This window comes from Euprymna scolopes, chromosome 29, assembly GCF_053919585.1.
Source record: "Euprymna scolopes isolate OS-2025 chromosome 29, ASM5391958v1, whole genome shotgun sequence".
NCBI lineage: Eukaryota > Metazoa > Mollusca > Cephalopoda > Sepiida > Sepiolidae > Euprymna > Euprymna scolopes.
This window is the reverse complement of record NC_136510.1, coordinates 23,907,593-23,926,097: the sequence shown is the minus strand read 5'-3', so window position 1 is coordinate 23,926,097 and position 18,505 is coordinate 23,907,593. Positions and strand designations below refer to the sequence as shown.

Here is an 18,505-nt window from a genome sequence, read left to right as displayed (position 1 = left end):
TCATTGCTCTCAAGATCCAGCTCCCACTTACAAAAACAGGTGTGCAGTTCCAAGCCAAAGTGGTGCCAGCATTTAAATAGGCATGTTTTCTCAAGACTTTTAGTTCTTCATTTCGGATTTTCATCACTTGTTCTTTGAAAGAAGATTCCCAGGCATATAGTTTCAAAACCTACAAATCATAAAAAAAATAAAAAAAAATATTCACACAAAATTATAGAAGATTATCACAATGCAAAAAGTATTAACACAAAAATTAATGATTTTTTTCTTTTTTTAATTAAATTTACTAAAAAAAAAAAAAAAAAAAAAAAAAAAAATGATTTTTAAAAATGATTTTTTTTTTTTTTTTTTTTTTTTTTAGTAAATTTTCATTAATGCAAATTTCCCAGCCAAGACAAGGTTAAGTTAACAAGAATTATCTTTCCTTTGTTTCTGTATGTAAGCAACTTCTAGGCGTTGCATATACATCCGGTGAAATCGAATACATCACTTTCTCTCTCCGTTGTTGACTTTGAACTGAACAGACATACAATTCACAGCATCTGCATCAATACACCTCATGTGGTACAAGCGTACCATGAACACATGCATTATCTTCCAGCACACACGCACACGCATTCACTGAACTTTATTCAAGGTATGAACTCATTTTTATCTGACATGTATGTCTTCATGCAAATGTGTATATATTTGGTTACTCGTAATGAGCAATTTTCTATGTATCATTCCACTGTAGGACGATTGACCACAGCGTTCCCTACAAATTCTACAGCGATCTTATACAGAGGTCTTCAAAGTTTTTGAATAGGGTAGTGGTGGTGGTGACTAAGTTCAGCATTTGCCTCACCCCCATTAGCCCTCAGAGTCCCTAGGGGACGTCAAATCCTGGTGAAAATGAACAAACGGTACAGTATTAGGCCTTAACATATGTAAATTTGAGTTCTGCATTATGCAAAAACAGAAATGACTAAGTACAACCCCCCCACCCACCCATTTAGCCCCAAAAGTTCCCAAGGCCTTAACATATTTAAATTGGAGTTCAGCATCATGCAAAACTGCTAAATAGACATACACAGAAAATTTTGGACCAATATGGTAAAATAGTCCCAAAAATGGAGTGTTTTTATTGGTCCTAAAAGAGCCCCTGGGTCACACTCAGGAGTTATCGCAAAGTCAAAGTTTTATAAAAATCCAAGGCATAAATTTTTTTTTAATAAGCACAAAAGTGTCAATTTTAGCCATTTTAACATAAAAGGCACCCCTATGGGGGCAGCCAGAGTTTTCCTGGAAAGTCCGTTCTGTTACTTTTTTACTCATATTATGTTTAATATTTGTGCAAAATTAAAAAAAAATTTCAAGACGTAGTTATTGAGAAAAGTGCGGACGGACGAATGGAATGTTGGGAGGACCAAAAAATTTTCATTCTACTTTTCATTTTAATGCATTTTGTAATAAGGACCAATGTGCATTTATTTATATGTATATAAATATCCATCCTATCACAAAAGTTAGCGAGTAAAGACCTATCAGATGAAACCATTTCAAGTGTTTAGAGGAAGGGAGAAAGCAAATATTATTAAGAAATACTTTTACTAATATTCATATGGCAATTTGGATTTGTGGGCCAACATTGACATGTACACAAAACACTGAAGTCATTAGGCCAACAGGTGCTTCTACACTATTGGGACGAGATTTTTTTAGTCAATAAATGGAGTTTTCAGATAAAAAAAACAAGGATTTCAGCTGATTTTTTGTCAATTCTAATAAGTTACAATAGTAGCTTCCAAATTAAACAGTCAAAATTACCTGAATATTACTGAATTAGTAAAAAAAAAACAAAAAAACTTTAATCATGGTAGCAGGTGAAAAATTGCCGCCAACTTGTTTAAATCAAAACGGAAAATTACCTCCCTTTTGGACTCTGTGTCTTACGATCGTTTTCATCAAATTCTATTTTCATTTTCTTTAATAAATAATTTGCTACCTTATCGATTTTCGTAATTTTTGGATATAATCATCTTAAAAATATGAGGAATACGTAGATACCATTGTTTTCATGTGAAATTCAATTTTACGATTTCCGAAATTTCGTCCCAATAGTGTAGAAGTGCCGGCCAACAAATACATTTAATGTCATCTTGACCTGCCGTATATTGGAAACAGACATAATATAGTGGCTGGAAAAGAGAAGAGTTTGTCGCAAGTCCTGAAGCAAAGTTCACATGTAGAGAATGACTTAACCAACGATAAACTAAAAGGCTGAGGTGTCACAAATATCCTTAGCACAGAACACCCTCTATCACTAGCAGAAGAGAAGGCAATGTCAGCATATCGATAAATGGTCCTTTCTTCACATTTGAGACTTTTCTTTGTTTCTTGGTGCTGATGTGAAACATTAATTTCAGTCATAGATGGCGTAATCGATACAAGGTGGTATTAAGTCCATACAAAATCAATCAGAACAGAGACATTATGCCGGCCTAATTAGCATATTTGAGTGTACAATTTTTTTCTGCAAGTTCTTGCGCTGAAGTCGGCCATGTTTTTTTTTTTTTCAATAATAATTTGTATGCGAAATACCAATTCAAATTTTAAGCATTAATTTAGTAGATTTACTTAATATGCGTAGTCATGACAGTCGTGGACATCTTGGTCAATAATCGATAAAAACCAAGCGGATGACTACCTCGATCTTACCTTGATTCCATTCAAGACTTCATTCATCATTTTGATTCTGGCATCTTTTAATTTCATTTGCTTTACCTAAAAAAAAAAACAAAAAATTTTTTTTTAAATACTTCTAAAATTTGATTTTTGTCCCGCACTCCTATAGTTCTCTTAAACTTTCTTAGCTTTTTTAGATTGGGGGAAGGGGGGTTCAAACACATAGACAAAAATTAGTTATATTTTATATAAGAGTTGGATTAAATCAGTAACCAAATGATACTGTAACAATCAAATTTAGTTTGTAAAATCCTATTTAAATAAAAAATAATTTGGTAAGAAACAGAACAAAACAAATGACATATTTAAAAAAGAAAAAAGATTCCCGGACAACGACGGATAGGTATTGCTAGTTATATTTATAAATAGTCAGATATTTATTCCAATTTTACACACACACACAAGTAAATTAACTTACTAAATTCATATGCAGAATAAAAAAAAAAAGTAGCAATTTTTCTAACTCTACATCAGAGGATGACTCTGGAAATGGGGTCAAGCATAGCCTTTAGGACTGAATTACCATTAACTCAGGGTGTTCCAGTAATACCTTATATTGCAAAGATCTGTTGAGAAATGCATTTTTTTTAATCTAAAAAACTATACATTACAGTGAGTTGGGTTTACCCAGATTTCGTCAACCTAGTTATGCAAGTTCTGAAGTGGAATCAATTTATCTAGTCAAACCAACACATTAAATAAAAGAAATAAAATAAAAGAAATAAAATATCACCTGACCCCAACAAACAGTAGCAATACACAGCTCCTTACAAATGCAGAATATCTTAAGAGAGAACACAAAAATGTGGGCAATGCTTATCTTGAACCAAGAATTTGTGTTTTTTTTTAACATTTTTTTCTTAGTCTTTATCTACTGAATGAATCGGTTGGTTGGTTGTTTTATGGCATATTAACCCTTTTCAGGTTATTTAATGCCGAATCCAGTTATTTTGTAAGAAAATATTTTTAATAACATATTTTTTTTTTCAAGTCGGTTTCTATTTAACCCATAGTTGGGGCCCTAACAGGTACTACCACTCTGGGTCAGAGTAGAGCTGAGAGCAATGGCAATTAAAGGGTGGCTCTACACTCCCCAAAGCCCGCAAGCTGAGCCTCACCATCGGATATAGTTCAAAGTCATATCCAGGACCGAATGAATTGATCTTACAATATAAACCCTAAACCTCAAAATACAACATGTCCAGAAAAATGAAACCACATTACACCAAACAGATCTTAAAGTATACTTTTGAAATAAAATACTTTGTTGGCTATTCTAGAATATATAATCAAGCACTTTGTTTTTATTTTTATCTAACTCATTTATGATAAATGCTATTGATTATAACAGAACATAGACAACCTGTAACACGATAGATCACAAGTCATTTATGTGAACAATTGTTACATATTAACATGGACCCAACATTGTTTATGAAATTCTTGCAAAGAAACAAAGGAAAGAAATTTGACACAAGTTTTTTTAAAGTCAAAAACAAAGGCATTTATTACCGACTGTTTTCACACCAAGCTGCCTGACACACATTTTCCAAGCCAGTGACAATATCGTCAATTAGTTGCTTAGTCTGCAGTATAACCAGCTGTCATGTGTAACTCATTCCACTGTATACAGCTGTCCGAAAATCTTGTTTAAAAGTTCCTGTTGTTCCACCAGTTTAAACAAGTGAAGCATGCATGGTCCCCTGTGAACGCACAGTGAATGAGGCATAAAATTTTTTTACCAAGTTCAGCATTGCCCCCCCCCCAATTAGCCCCAAAAGTCCCCAAGGGACATCAAATCCTGGTGAAAATGAACAAACGGATTAGGCCGTAGCATATGTAAATTTGAGTTCTGCACCATGCAAAAAAAGAAATGACTAAGTCCATCAATTGCACCCCCCTCCTCCATTCAACCCCACAAATCCAAGGCCTTATCATATTTAAATTTGAGTTCAGCACCATGAAAAACTGCTAAATGGACATACACAGAAAATTTTGGACAAATACGGTAAAATAGTTCCAAAAATGGAGTGTTTTTATTAGCCCTAAAAGAGACCCTGGGGCACACCCAAGAGTTATCGTGAAGTACAAACAAAATTATATAGAAATCAGTTACAACTTTTCAGAAGGTATCAATTTTTTTAATAAGCACAAAAGTGTCAATTTTAGCCATTTTAACCTGAAAGGCACCCCTAAGGGATCAACCAGAATTTTCTCGGAAATCCCTTCTGTTACTTTTTTACTCATATCATGTTTAATGTTTGTGCAAAAATTTTTAAATTCCAAGGCGTAGTTATTGAGAAAGGTATGGACAAATGAACAGATAAGGGTGAGTTTACAGGTCCATCCTCCTTTTGTCGGGGGACCAAAAAGACACTGCTGTGTTGATACGTGCTTAAAAGTCACTGTAGCTTCCATGTGCTTTTTCCCTCTTCCTTTTTTCTCTTCTTCCTCTGATCCCAATGTCAAATGTATCTTTTTTTTTCTGTGATGTCCTGCTTGGCACATGGCTTGGGCATTTACATACATGTCAGCGGCTTTATTGCACAATAATTACATATATTAGATATTAGTGGCCTGGCAAGTCACAGGAGCAACAACCGAAGCAGCAAAACTGAAGCTGTCTGCCAGGACACTATATATACGAATGTAGGCAAATTTGGGTATGTTTTATTGGTTTGAAAATATAGGTTCTTTTTGACCAATTATCATAAAATAGAATTATAATCTTCAAAAAGCCTGCAAATTTTCATATAGTTTTGTCTCATAGAACAAAGGATATGAGCAATTCAATATAGCTATTAGTATATATATATATATATATATATATATATATATATATATATATATAGATATAGAGAGAGAGAGAGAGAGAGAGAGAGAGAGAGAGAGAGAGAGAGAGAGATACCACCTTTCTTGCCCATTTTCTAAGTTCCAAATCCTAGCGACTATTGATCAGAATTTAACAAATGAAGGCTTGTTGGAAAGCTAATGACCTGAATTGTGTAGTGGGTTATGTGACATTTGTGCTCTAGGTCGTACATTAAGGGGATCATCCAGAGTCTATTTTTGGCACTATTTACAGCCATAAAATACTTCAGTCATTTGCTTTGTTAGTTTTTCATATGAATTACAAAACATCTGATATTTCCCCAAAACCCATGGCCTTGATGAAGGGGAGACTAAAACTTGCTGCTATGGCTCCAAATGATCTGAAATAGCAGCAAGGGGAGACTTGATTCCAAATATTTCTCATATGTGATATCTCCTCTCTTTGGTTTTCATACATAAAGTAAATCTCACAGTGTATAAGGATTATTTGATACTAGAGATATTCATAATCGTACAGTATTTCCACAAGAGGGGAGATATAACATATGAGAAATATTTGGAATCAAGTCTCCCCTTGCTGTTATGTCAGATCATTTGAAACCATAAGTTTTAGTCTCCCCTTCATCAAGGCCAGAGGCTTTGGGGAAATATGTATATATTTATATTAAGGAAAATAGAAATTGGATCTTTAGATTATTTTTACCAGCCTCATAACTCACGCTTCTCTTATCTTGATCTTTCTTTAGTCTTCACATCCCATGAGCAATGTTTCTGACAAAGGAGAAAAAATGGCTATTTTCTGGGTCGGCTCTATTCATCTAACATTGGTTAGTGATTTTTACATTAATGTAGTAGTTTTTTTAGGTCCTTACATCAAGTGGCTTCATGCCTTGTTGGGGGGGGGGACAATTACCATAAATTTATAGACCAGAAAATCTAGTAAACAATAAAATAGAAAGAGAGAAAGAAAGGGAAGAAAAAAAAAGAAAGAGACTTACTTGTAATTTTTTGAGAGCATTGCTGAGATAAATGTTGTATGGGACAAGCAGTGCTAATACTCCAACCCCGGTTAATATCGCTGGTCCGAGGGTGAGCCACAGAAAAGACAAAGCAACAATAATTTGAAATGGCCCTGACCAGATAGTGTTGATGTAGGTCATGAGATCTTGAAACTTTTGCGCATCAACCGACATCAAATTTACAATTTCTCCAACCGTTGAAGTTTTCCGTGCAGAATTTGATAGCTTTAGACTCTAAAATAAAAGAAAGGTGGATTAAAAAAAAAATGGATACTCTTAAGATGCATTAAGTCAATCTGTTGCATAATACAACTGCTTCACAGTGCGAGATCAACAAAAATGCCACTTCAAACAATGCTAGTTCAAGCATAAGCCTCAGGCATCAATAAAAATGCTAGCTCAAACTTGAGCATGAGATGAACATATGGATGTGGGCTAGATGAAAGCCACTCAACATTACACAAAATGATATATAACAGTAGTTATTTTATCCCACCAGACAAAAAAACAGTTTTGTCGAGATTAACTGACCTTTTTATAAACAGCAGATACAATAGTTGTTCGGAGTTTCATACCAGTAGTGAAACAATGGTGGAAATATTGATGCAAAATCACAGACTGCAGAGTGGAACATGAAAGTAAGAGAGACGCATACAAGAAACCTTTCCAGATGAATTCATTTTTGTCGCTGGTGAACTGAATCAGTAACCTGACAAGAAAAAAAAAAAAAAAAAGCGACAAAAATAAAGTGGAATAAATCCAATCATATTATATCAATAGGACACATGCTCTGGAATCGAATGGGAAACCCAAGAAACCCCTGTTATCACCCTTGAAAACCCTATTACTAATTTTTCTCATTTTTATTACTTTCTATAATATAGTGTCAGATTATGAATGAAAGCAAGCCAAACGTTTTTCTTGCTGTTTATGGATATCTGCAATAAGGTGGACTCCACAATATTACTTCAAAACCCCAATGAGGGAGGATGAAACTATAAATCTAAATAAGTTGAAAAACAAATAACTTTTGTTTTTGTTTTCAGCATAATTTGACACTTTCTCTAAGTTTTTAAAATATTTCTTTTTATTAAGCTTGAAAGTAAACATTTTTTTTTTGGTTTTAATTGTTACTCTAATTATTTGGGACAAAATTTTTCAGAGGTTTTGAATAAAAACAGAAGTTATTTTTTATATTTCTAAAGTTTTGAGATGAGGATTGATAATTTATATAATTTTGACTACTGTTGATCTAGATTGTTGATCTTGAGTGTCATTTTCACAACATTTTGGACGATGGAAGCTCAAACCATTTTCAGGTGTATCTTGTTGAACTCTGGAATTTTTCTCTTGAACTACGGAATCCATAGTTAGTAAAAGTGTACATCTAAAAACAATGTTTACAGCTCCCAAAATTGATACTAGAAGGACCCATGGCATAATGGTTAAAGTACTAGGTAAAATTTAGTTCTAAGTGACACTCTTCTGGAGGTTGAAGGTAGTGTGAGTGATATTAAGTATACAATTACAAATTAAGACTTTATGGCTGACAGAACAAGAGCATTCTACCCTCATGGATTAAATAAAGGGTTCTGTTAAAAATTGTGTGGAGGTTTGCAAGTTTGACAGAAAAAGTCCAGAGTTCGACAAGATAGACTCGATGATGAAATATTGTGCGAATAACACTCAAGATGAGAACAGTAGTCCGAATAATCTAAATGATACAGCTTAGTGTTTATGTTACTTATATTTTTTACCTACATTTGTTTTTTTTTTAGATAACATCATTTAATAAAACAGTAAAAACAATATCAACGAAGGGCGGTAGACGAAAGAGGAGAGAGGGAAGGAGGGGGATGGACAAAGTGAGTAAAAAAAAAATCGACTTACTTTAGAAGAACGGGACTTGCAAAAAGTAAGACGTCATGAAGAAACTTGAAAAATGCCGCCAAGAGCATTTTGTCTCCAAACGCTCTCACCAGACACGTAAGCAGTTTAGCCTTGTATTTCGGATGGCCGGACATGATCTGGATCTCGTTGTCGTAGTCTTTCCCATTTTCTTTCCGCGTTAAGTGCACTTGCTTTTGTTCTGATCTTTTGGGTGTTGAGTAGAAAATAAAAATGAATGTTGGTTTTATTTTTCTAGGCTCAAAACTAACTACAAAAATAATAAAACAAATTCTCACAAACTTTTAAACAGAAACAAATTGTTTTAGTAATATATACCAAAGTAAATGTAAACCGGATCTTAACAGATACAATATTTATTATGGCTTGATTAAAAATAATTTATATATATATATATATATATATATAAAATTATTTTTTTATGTTTTCGTTTCTCGTGTCAATATATATATAGAGAAATAAAAAGGAACAAACCAAGTTATGTGTTCGTCAAAGTTTCGTCTTTATTTCAAGAATAAAGACGAAACGTTGATGAACACAATTTTGTTTGTTTCTTTTTATTTCTCTATTTTGTTAGAATACTATTTCCATTGTTCTCGTCATATATAGATATATGTATACATATCTCGGATTGACAAAAATGTTCTTGCGGTTTTTAACTTTTAAATTCAGATGAACATAGCTCAACTCAAACAAAAATTTATTGATCGAGATAAACAGCATAAGAATCATTTTTGCCAACGCAAAACAAGTGTATTTATTATGAAAAAAAAAAAAAAAAAAAAACAGTTGTAAAAACAAGTCACCATGCGTAATTCATTGATAAATGAATTGTTTTGTTGTTAAAAATACACACAAATAGAGAAATTGAGGTCATCCATTATTGTTTTAAAATTTGTATCAGAGTGTCAGTTATAAAATTTGTGTCAATATGAAATCGTTTGGATGAATTGTTGAATTTAGTCTGTCAATCAAACAGGAATTTTTCAAAAGTCGCATGTACTGTTTAAAACAGCATGTAAATGCCCTTTTATTGAAAAGGTATTTTTGTGTTCATAGTTGAACTTTTCAGCTTTTTATGTTTTATTTGTTTTGTTTTTGAAAAAAAGGGATAATTTTTTTTTGGACAGACTTTGTTGAATTGTTGTTACAGAAAAATTTTTTTTGTTGAAAAAAATTATAACTGTTCATCATAGTTTTGTGTAAATCATAGTTAGGTATTTTTTTTTGAAAATGATTTTATAATGTTGACCAAATATTGTAAATTGTCTTAATGTATGCATACTGTTATTGTATTTTTGCGAAATTAATTCAAGTCATTATTAGGTATATACATTAGAATTGAAATGATTTAGGAAAAATAAGATGATATTGATAAAGATGGTTGACCTAGAGAAAATTAGAACTTTAGGAGTAGGACAAATGTTGAGCAAGATCAGAGATGCACCACTGTACAACTCATGCTCTCTATTGATCCAAGTTATGACAACAGGACCATTGCCAGCACCCTCAAAATGCAAATCTGGAGGTTAAAATCCGGATGGTTCAATGCTTGAGGGCACAGCTCAACACATCTGATGATCCACGGTTATGGTCTTTGGAGTGGTTTTAAGTGAGGACCACATCATACCACCTCACATCTTTAAAGTCGGTTTGAAAGTCAACACCAAAGTGCACCTGGATGTGCTGAATGTGCTGAAAAGTCTGATGATCCCCTGGTGCAATCAGGTGGCTGCTGGCAGACCCAGGATGTGGTAGCAGGACTTGGCGCCAGCTCACAAGTCTAAAGAGACCCAGGCTTGGCTTCAGAAAGAATGCTAGGACTTTGTACCCTTCTCGCACTTTCTCCCCTCCTTCCCCGACCAGTGCCCGCTGGACTACTTTGTTTGGTCATACGTAGAGAACATCACCAAAATAATCTCCCACAACACCAAAGTTGGCCTGATCGACGAGTACTCGTTGAGCTCCTGACAGCACTTCTGGAAAAGGCATGCTCCCAGTTCCTGACCCATATCGAAGTTGATTGAGGTTGAAGGCGGCTACATTGATTAGATGTTAACTACTACATAATATACAAGTTACCTGAATTGACTTTTTAATAAAAGCTTTAAAATAAAGACTTAGTGTTTTTTTTTTTTTAGGGCGACAATTTTATCCAATTGTGTGTGTGTATATATATAAAAATATATATTAATGCTTATGTAAAAACAAATAAAAATTGTGCGTGTGTATATATATAAAAATATATATTAATGCTTATGTAAAAACAAATAAAAAGCATATATTTTTTTATTCTTTATTACATTTTCATCCCAAACAAGACACATTGCCACTTTGCTGTCGGGGGCTACTATCAGGAACATAAGCTACAGGGGTACTATGTGGGGAGTTGGGCAGCAAGATGTCGGTTCACGTTACACTTGAACTTTTGCATGTTAGTACACAGTTGGGGAAGCAGGAACCCAGAAGGGAATTCCAAATTCTAGCGGTTCTGGGGAAGAAACTACTGGAGTAGAAGGCTCTCTTACATCTATGGATTTTTACTATGAAGGGGTGGGATTTAGTTGCTTGTCAGGTTTGTCGGGGGTATTTACGTTGAGGGGGTATAAGTGCTTGCAGTTTGTCAGAGCATTCACTGTTAAAGTACTTTATATATATATATATTTATTTATTTTTTATTATTGTTACGGTAATTGTGATCGTCACGTGACCAACGATCCTTAAGTTTTAAAATATTTTTGACATTTACCGTTTTTTGTGTTTATAATGAATGTTTTTATTTTTTACATCTTTACACCCACCCCCCTCCAAAAAACAAAACATTTAGGTACTTGTAAGGAATTCAGAGGATTGCAGTATTTACGAAGTCAGTTCCGATCATTAACGGAAAATCCAGAGTTGGTTCCAAATTGACCGAAATGAAACCACCACCCCCTCTCTTTTTATTTTTTATAAAGGTTTAAAAAAAAAATTTTTTTTTTATGAGGCTAAAAATTACTTTATATATATATATATATATATATATATAATCTTTATATATTAATGCTTATGTAAAAACAAATAAAAAGTGTATATATATATATATATATATATATATATATATATATATGAGAGAGAGAAGCAAATCGTGTTCATCTTTGTAAGATTCTATCGCTGTCCTCAGTCATAGTTAACTATTACTGATAAATCTGTGATGAAAAATATTAATCTTTGATCATCAACAACAAAGATAAGGATATCACACTCCCACTCCTAAGAAAAAAAAAAAAAAAAAAGAAAGAAATTTATTAGATTTCAAAAATCAGGAAATGTTGGTTGCACAATACTCACAGTTTGTATTTCTCCATTTCTGCCGTCCAATATTTATTGAAGTCTAAGACAATGACCGAAGAAGTGAGGGATGAACTCAATGACCAAAGATCAAATTTTTCTAAACCTTTACGATAACCTTTTACGACAAGTCTGAAAATTAAAAAGAAAAATCATCATCAATATGACAGTTTTAAATGTATCAGAGTTCACATTCATCCTCCCTCATTAAATCTTATATAATATACCATTATTATTGGTGTAACGTTGGTTCTACATGTTGGCATGTGTTAGGCAGCTTTTAGGTTAGTTTAATATTATTGGTGTAACGTTGGTTCTACATGTTGGCATGTGTTAGGCAGCTTTTAGGTTAGTTTAATATTATTGGTGTAACGTTGGTTCTACATGTTGGCATGTGTTAGGCAGCTTTTAGGTTAGTTTATTATTATTGGTGTAACGTTGGTTCTACATGTTGGCATGTGTTAAGCAGCTTTTAGGTTAGTTTATTATTATTGGTGTAACGTTGGTTCTACATGTTGGCATGTGTTAAGCAGCTTTTAGGTTAGTTTAATATTATTGGTGTAACGTTGGTTCTACATGTTGGCATGTGTTAGGCAGCTTTTAGGTTAGTTTAATATTATTGGTGTAACGTTGGTTCTACATGTTGGCATGTGTTAGGCAGCTTTTAGGTTAGTTTATTATTATTGGTGTAACGTTGGTTCTACATGTTGGCATGTGTTAAGCAGCTTTTAGGTTAGTTTATTATTATTGGTGTAACGTTGGTTCTACATGTTGGCATGTGTTAAGCAGCTTTTAGGTTAGTTTAATATTATTGGTGTAACGTTGGTTCTACATGTTGGCATGTGTTAGGCAGCTTTTAGGTTAGTTTAGAAGTAAATTTCTATCTCTGGCCAAGTTTAAGCTACATAACCTGAAACGCAACAAATTTTCTTTCAAAGTCATTTCCTTAGTTCAGATAAAATTGTTGAAGACTATCACAATGCAAGAAACGGAAAGTTCAGAAAGGAAGACAAAAACAAACGATTTTCTATATTTTTTTTTAGAATAGTAAATCTTACTTGAAAAGTCAAAACTTCTACACAGTAATCTAATAAGTGTGACCATGTTCAATAATATATCTCAAAGAAAATCCCTTTTTTATTTTTTTAAATTTTTTTTTTATTCAATTTTCACCCCAAACAAGGCACAGTGCCACTTTGAAGCAGGGGGCTACTATTAGGGAATTAATTAGCGGGGTCATTATGAAGGGAGAAGAGTAGAAAGATGTTTGTTAACATTACACTTGCATATCATTGCAGTTGGGAAAGCAGAATCCCGGAAGGGAGTTCCAAAGACCCGCAGTTCTGGGGAAGAAACTATTGGAGTAAAAGGCTTTCTTGCACCTAGGGATCTCCACTGTAAAGGGATGAGACTTAGTAGCTTGTCGGGTTTGTCAGGGGTAGTTACGTCGGGGAGGTACAAGTGTTTGCAGTTCGTCAGAGCATTCACCATTAAAGTATTTGTAGAACAGGCAGAGGGATGCAACATCTCGTCGATGGGACAGAGGTTGAAGCCTAGAAGACAGTTCAGGACCTATCAGGTTGGCGACTCTTTTTTGAACCCTGTCCAGGAGCGAGAGACAAGCAGCAGATGCACCAGCCCAGATGTGACAACAGTACTCCATACATGGGCGAATGGTTGCCTTATAGAGGTATAGGATACTGGCAGGCATAAGTAGTTTTCTAGCACGGTAGAGGGAGCCAACCTTCCTTGCAGCAGCCTTGGCAATGCTCTCAATGTATCTATTCCAGTTCATATTCCCTGTAAACGTTAGGCGGAGGAGTTTAAAAGAAGTACTTTCAGGCAATGTGTTCTTGGCAATTGCTATTGGTGGTAGAGAAGGTTTCTTGTAGTTATTGAAGGAAACAAGCTTAGTCTTAGCAGCATTGAACGAGACCAACCATTTTTGTCCCCATTCCACTACGGATTGGAGGTCATCCTCTAGTGTTTCTGCCATTTTCTTGGATATGTGTTCATTTGTTTTCCCCTCATATCTGTTATAGAGAGTGGTGTCATCGGCAAATATACCCATCTCCGAAACAATATTATCAGGGAGGTCGTTTATGAATATCAGGAATAATAGAGGTCCAAGGATAGACCCCTGAGGTACTCCCGCATTTATTTCATATTGTTTGGATGTATGTCCGTCGAGGACAACTTTGATTTTTCTATTACTTAAGAAGGATTTAATTACGTTATGAATTCTTCCAGTGATTCCATATGATCTAATTTTCCTTAGAAGACCATCGTGCCATACCCTGTCAAAAGCCTTAGATATATCAAGGGCCACCGCTCTACCCTCCCCTGTTTTATCCAATGAACGGCATATACGTACAGAAACTACAGTTAAGATATCTGCTGTTGAACGAGCTTGCCTGAAACCATATTGTTTGTCAGTCAGGAGTTTAGTAGCTGTTAGGTGCTGGACTAGGGCTTGATTAACTAAGGACTCAAATATTTTGGCGAAAAGCGGGAGGAGGCTAATGGGGCGATAATTTAGTGGGTCAGTTCTTTCACCAGAATTCTTGAAGACTGGTACCACAGAGGCGGTTTTCCAGCAGTCGGGAAAACAAGATTCGTTAAGGCATTTATTGTAAAGTTTGGACAGAACTGGAGCAACCTCGGCAGAGCATTTTTTTTAATTTATCAAATTGTAGGTGTTTCAAATCCCTGGAAAATCGTGTGGATTGGTAATCTTCTTTTGTAGTTATACTAGCATTTCAGCCCGGCGTTGCCCGGGTGTTTGGAGGTGTATGTTGAGCAAAAAAAAAAAAAAAAAAAAAAAAAAAAGAAGTGGTCAATTTTTTTTAACTTTGCTCCCTATTATGAGCCCTTAACATTTATTGTTTTGGGCTCAAATCAAGTTATCAAGTTAGATCCATGTCCACTGAACCTATATCTAAAATTTCAAGTGTTTAGACCCAAAATTGTCGGAGGAGTTTAGTACAGTTCTCAAAGGTCAAATCGTTGAACTTTGACCCCTTAATAGCCAAATTTCTGGGCGAAAACGGATTAAAAAGATTTTCCCAAATCTCAGTACCCTGTATAACAAATTTCAAGTCTGTAGACTGAAAATTGATAGAGTTATTGCGTAGGGAAATGTACACAGACACGTTCACATTTATATATATAATAGATTGCAGTATGTGAATCTTGAGGTGGAGTGAAACGCTTTGAGAGTCTTTTCTCTTTAAAGTCCAGATCATATTATCGTATTTGGTTTAACATCTATTTAACATAATGGCATCTTTTTGATGAAGTTCAAGTCCATTTTCTATCATCTTATACACAAACTGGTTACCATGCCTCAAGAATCAATTCTACAGAATGTCAAAAGTGAAAAGTTCAAACTTACCCTGTGACCCACCAAAAGGAAATTCGGGATGAAAACGAAGCTCTTTCTTCAGGACAAACATTCTGAAACAAGAAAAAGGTTTATGCATGATATTTCATGGAGAACAATTTGAGCAAATATGCCATCTCAGTCATGGTGGGTCATTTCATGCCTAAACAATTAGGCATCAAATAGCGATCTACTTAAGTGTGCCTAGTGATACCAGATCAGGCTGTCTGAAGATACTGACTTCCTAACCAAAAATGCAGCAAATATTGATGTTATTTTTTCCTTTTCAAAACTCAATCATGTTCTACAAAGTCAAAAACAAACAATTTTCCTCATACAAAATCACCAAACCAAACGTCATGAATAAATATTTGAATAAATAAAAAACTTTTCCAAAATTACTGGATTCATAAATAACCCAAAAATGGTTGACATGCCATAAAGCAAAATAACCAAACCTTTAATAATGCAAAAATGGATAAATTATAGTGAAATTCTCTTCTATTTAAAATTGTGAGAACTTACTTCTTTTTTGGGGGTGATTTTGATAAAATTTGAACATAAACAAAATTTTATTTTTTCTCTTTCATAAAAAGGTACAATTCTTTCTCTTGCATCATTAATTTTTTTGTTCAGTGTTACTATTTTCAGTGATGGGCAATTTATTTTTTAATGTTGATGTCTTTCAACTTAATGTGCCAATGGCTGGATACAAGATATCCCTTCTCAACACCATCAGAGAAAGATAACTCAAATTTTTCGGCCATATAATCAGGGCTGACGGACTACATAAACTGTTATGGAGTAGCAAGATATGCGGAAACAAGAGCAGAAAAGACATTGCACAAAATTCATACACAGTTTAAACATATTCGCAATGAATAAAAAAGGGAGCCTTGTCGATGTCTGCTAGATCAGACTGGACACTTGAAGAAATAATCCACTATTGTGTCTTTATGCATATAAAAACAGTTCCACCCTAAAGAAAAAGGGTTACTCAGCAATATCATGGACTTGTGTAAGTGTTCATACCAGTTTTAGATATGTCCTTGACAATCAGTCCAACAGTGACCTTGCTTCTGTTGGGCTGAAGTATGATTCTGTTTAGACCATAGAGATCCATCCTCCCAGGCTTTACCTTCTCTCTTTGAGAAGGAGTTAGTTTATTCTTAATCACTTGAGGAATTTAGACAGGGCTGCTCAGGCATATTTTGAAGGCCAATGTGTGCTTATCCTAGTGTACTGCCTTTTTTTTTTTTTTGTTTAACGGCATATCAACCCTTTGTGGGTTATTTAATGCTGAATCCAGTTATTTTGGGAATAGTATTCGATGTTGTATCCAGTTATTTTAGCATTCCATTTGTTGGATTGATATGAGTGGCTTCTTTTTGGTTGAACAAGCATAGATTATTTTTATTCATTAGATTTTTAATTTTCTTTCCCTTTCTATCTGTTTCCGTGCATCCCCATAAGGTGTTGTGACTATTTAAGTCCCCTAGGAAAATAAAGGGTTTGAGTATTTGCCCTATTAAGTTCTCCAATTCATTTTCATCTATTTGTTCATGTGGAGGTATGTATAAAGAACAACTGCTTATCAGTTTGTGTAAAGTTGCTCTTATGACAACCACTTGCAAATTTGTTTTTAATTCAATTTGGCTCTGGGGTAAGTCCTGTATTATGAATGTAGTTATATTGTTGATAGTGTTTTATATTCAAATTGTCCTCATTCTTAAGGTTTCTTGGAGACAAATAACCAAAGGATTAAATTTGATTTGCAACAATAAAATTTCATTGTAATTTGTCTTCAATCCATGGCAATTCCATTGGATTATCTTGTAATTCAAGATGATTTTTTTTTTGGTTTGAGGAGTAACTTTAGTTTCCATGTCTTCTAATTCCGTAAATTTATTTGTAGTAGTAGTAGTGGCTTCTGTTTTTGGTAATTTCTTTATATTATTTTGTTTTTGGTAGATGTATCTTGTTTGTTTTTGAAGTGTGTTTTTTTCACCACGGGAAAGACGTATTGGTGACCTGTGTGGTCTTTCTTTTAACTGATTTTGTTTTTCCGTAGTTTCGTCTTTTTCAGCATCTGCACGACTTTGTTTTCTTGGATGTTTTGATTTTGGTTGAGAATGTTTTATTGGTAACATTAGTTGATGATTTAATGAGATGATTAATTTTTGATGATATATTTGGTTTGATTTCATTTATAAATTTGGGCCAGTCGTTTGGTCTCAATTGTAACAATTTGTTTATTAGTATTTCGTATTTAGAATCTTGGTTAGTGATGTTGGATGATATACAACTTGAGGTGACTTGAGAGTACGTCTTTTCCTTCATGTATCCATCTATTTTCCTGGCTTCGAGGAAGGATATGTTTTTGGTATATTTTATTGAAACTACTTCCTTTTCTTTCTTCCAGATTCTGCATGCTCTAGCATAAGCAGGATGGTTTTCTCCACAATTTGCACATTTGCAATCAAGATTGCAGTCATTGACAGTGTGGTCTGGATCTTTCTGACCACATCTGCCGCACACTGCTCGTCCACTACATGCATCCTCATGGTGCCCAAACTTCTAGCATTTAAAGCACCGAAGTGAGTTTGATATAAAGGGTTCAACTTTTTCAATGTTGAACCCAATTTTGATTTCTTTTAGGATAGTAGGTCTATCGAACTGCATAATTTAAGTGTTCGTATGTATAGTCTGATTCTCTTTTTTTATTTTAATTCTTTTAACGTTTATTACTTGGTTTTTAAGTTCTTTTGTTATTTCTTCAGTAGTGCACATTGAGAGGTCTTTCGATTTTACTACACCTTTGGATGTATTCAGATTCTTGTATGGATAAGTTTTAATATTTATGTTTTCATTCCTAGGAGAAAAGTAGCATATTTTTCTCTTTCCACTTCCACCAGTAGGGTTTTATTTTTTAAAGGTGAATTCGTCCGTATAAATCAGACAGGCGAGTTCGTCCGTATAAATCAGACAGGCGAGTTCGTCCGTATAAATCAGACAGGCGAGTTCGTCCGTATAAATCAGACAGGCGAGTTCGTCCGTATAAATCAGACAGGCGAGTTCGTCCGTATAAATCAGACAGGCGAGTTCGTCCGTATAAATCAGACAGGCGAGTTCGTCCGTATAAATCAGACAGGCGAGTTCGTCCGTATAAATCAGACAGGCGAGTTCGTCCGTATAAATCAGACAGGCGAGTTCGTCCGTATAAATCAGACAGGCGAGTTCGTCCGTATAAATCAGAAAGGCGAGTTCGTCCGTATAAATCAGAAAGGCGAGTTCGTCCGTATAAATC

The 18,505-nt window shown here is 34.4% G+C and overlaps 1 protein-coding gene across 2 annotated transcripts in view; it reads right to left on the bottom strand.

Moving 5' to 3' along the window:
* Positions 1-18,505, bottom strand: part of LOC145252544 (multidrug resistance-associated protein 1-like) — a 214,630-nt gene that overhangs the window by 91,064 nt on the left and 105,061 nt on the right. For both annotated transcript variants that reach the window (XM_080112095.1, XM_080112096.1), the window contains exons 6-12: positions 15,211-15,272; positions 11,817-11,948; positions 8,469-8,672; positions 7,110-7,287; positions 6,558-6,812; positions 2,701-2,766; positions 32-169 (exon numbers count right to left, since the gene is read on the bottom strand). In XM_080112095.1, the coding sequence (XP_079968221.1) occupies positions 32-169; positions 2,701-2,766; positions 6,558-6,812; positions 7,110-7,287; positions 8,469-8,672; positions 11,817-11,948; positions 15,211-15,272 (1,035 nt within the window). The remainder of the gene's footprint in view (positions 1-31; positions 170-2,700; positions 2,767-6,557; positions 6,813-7,109; positions 7,288-8,468; positions 8,673-11,816; positions 11,949-15,210; positions 15,273-18,505) is intronic.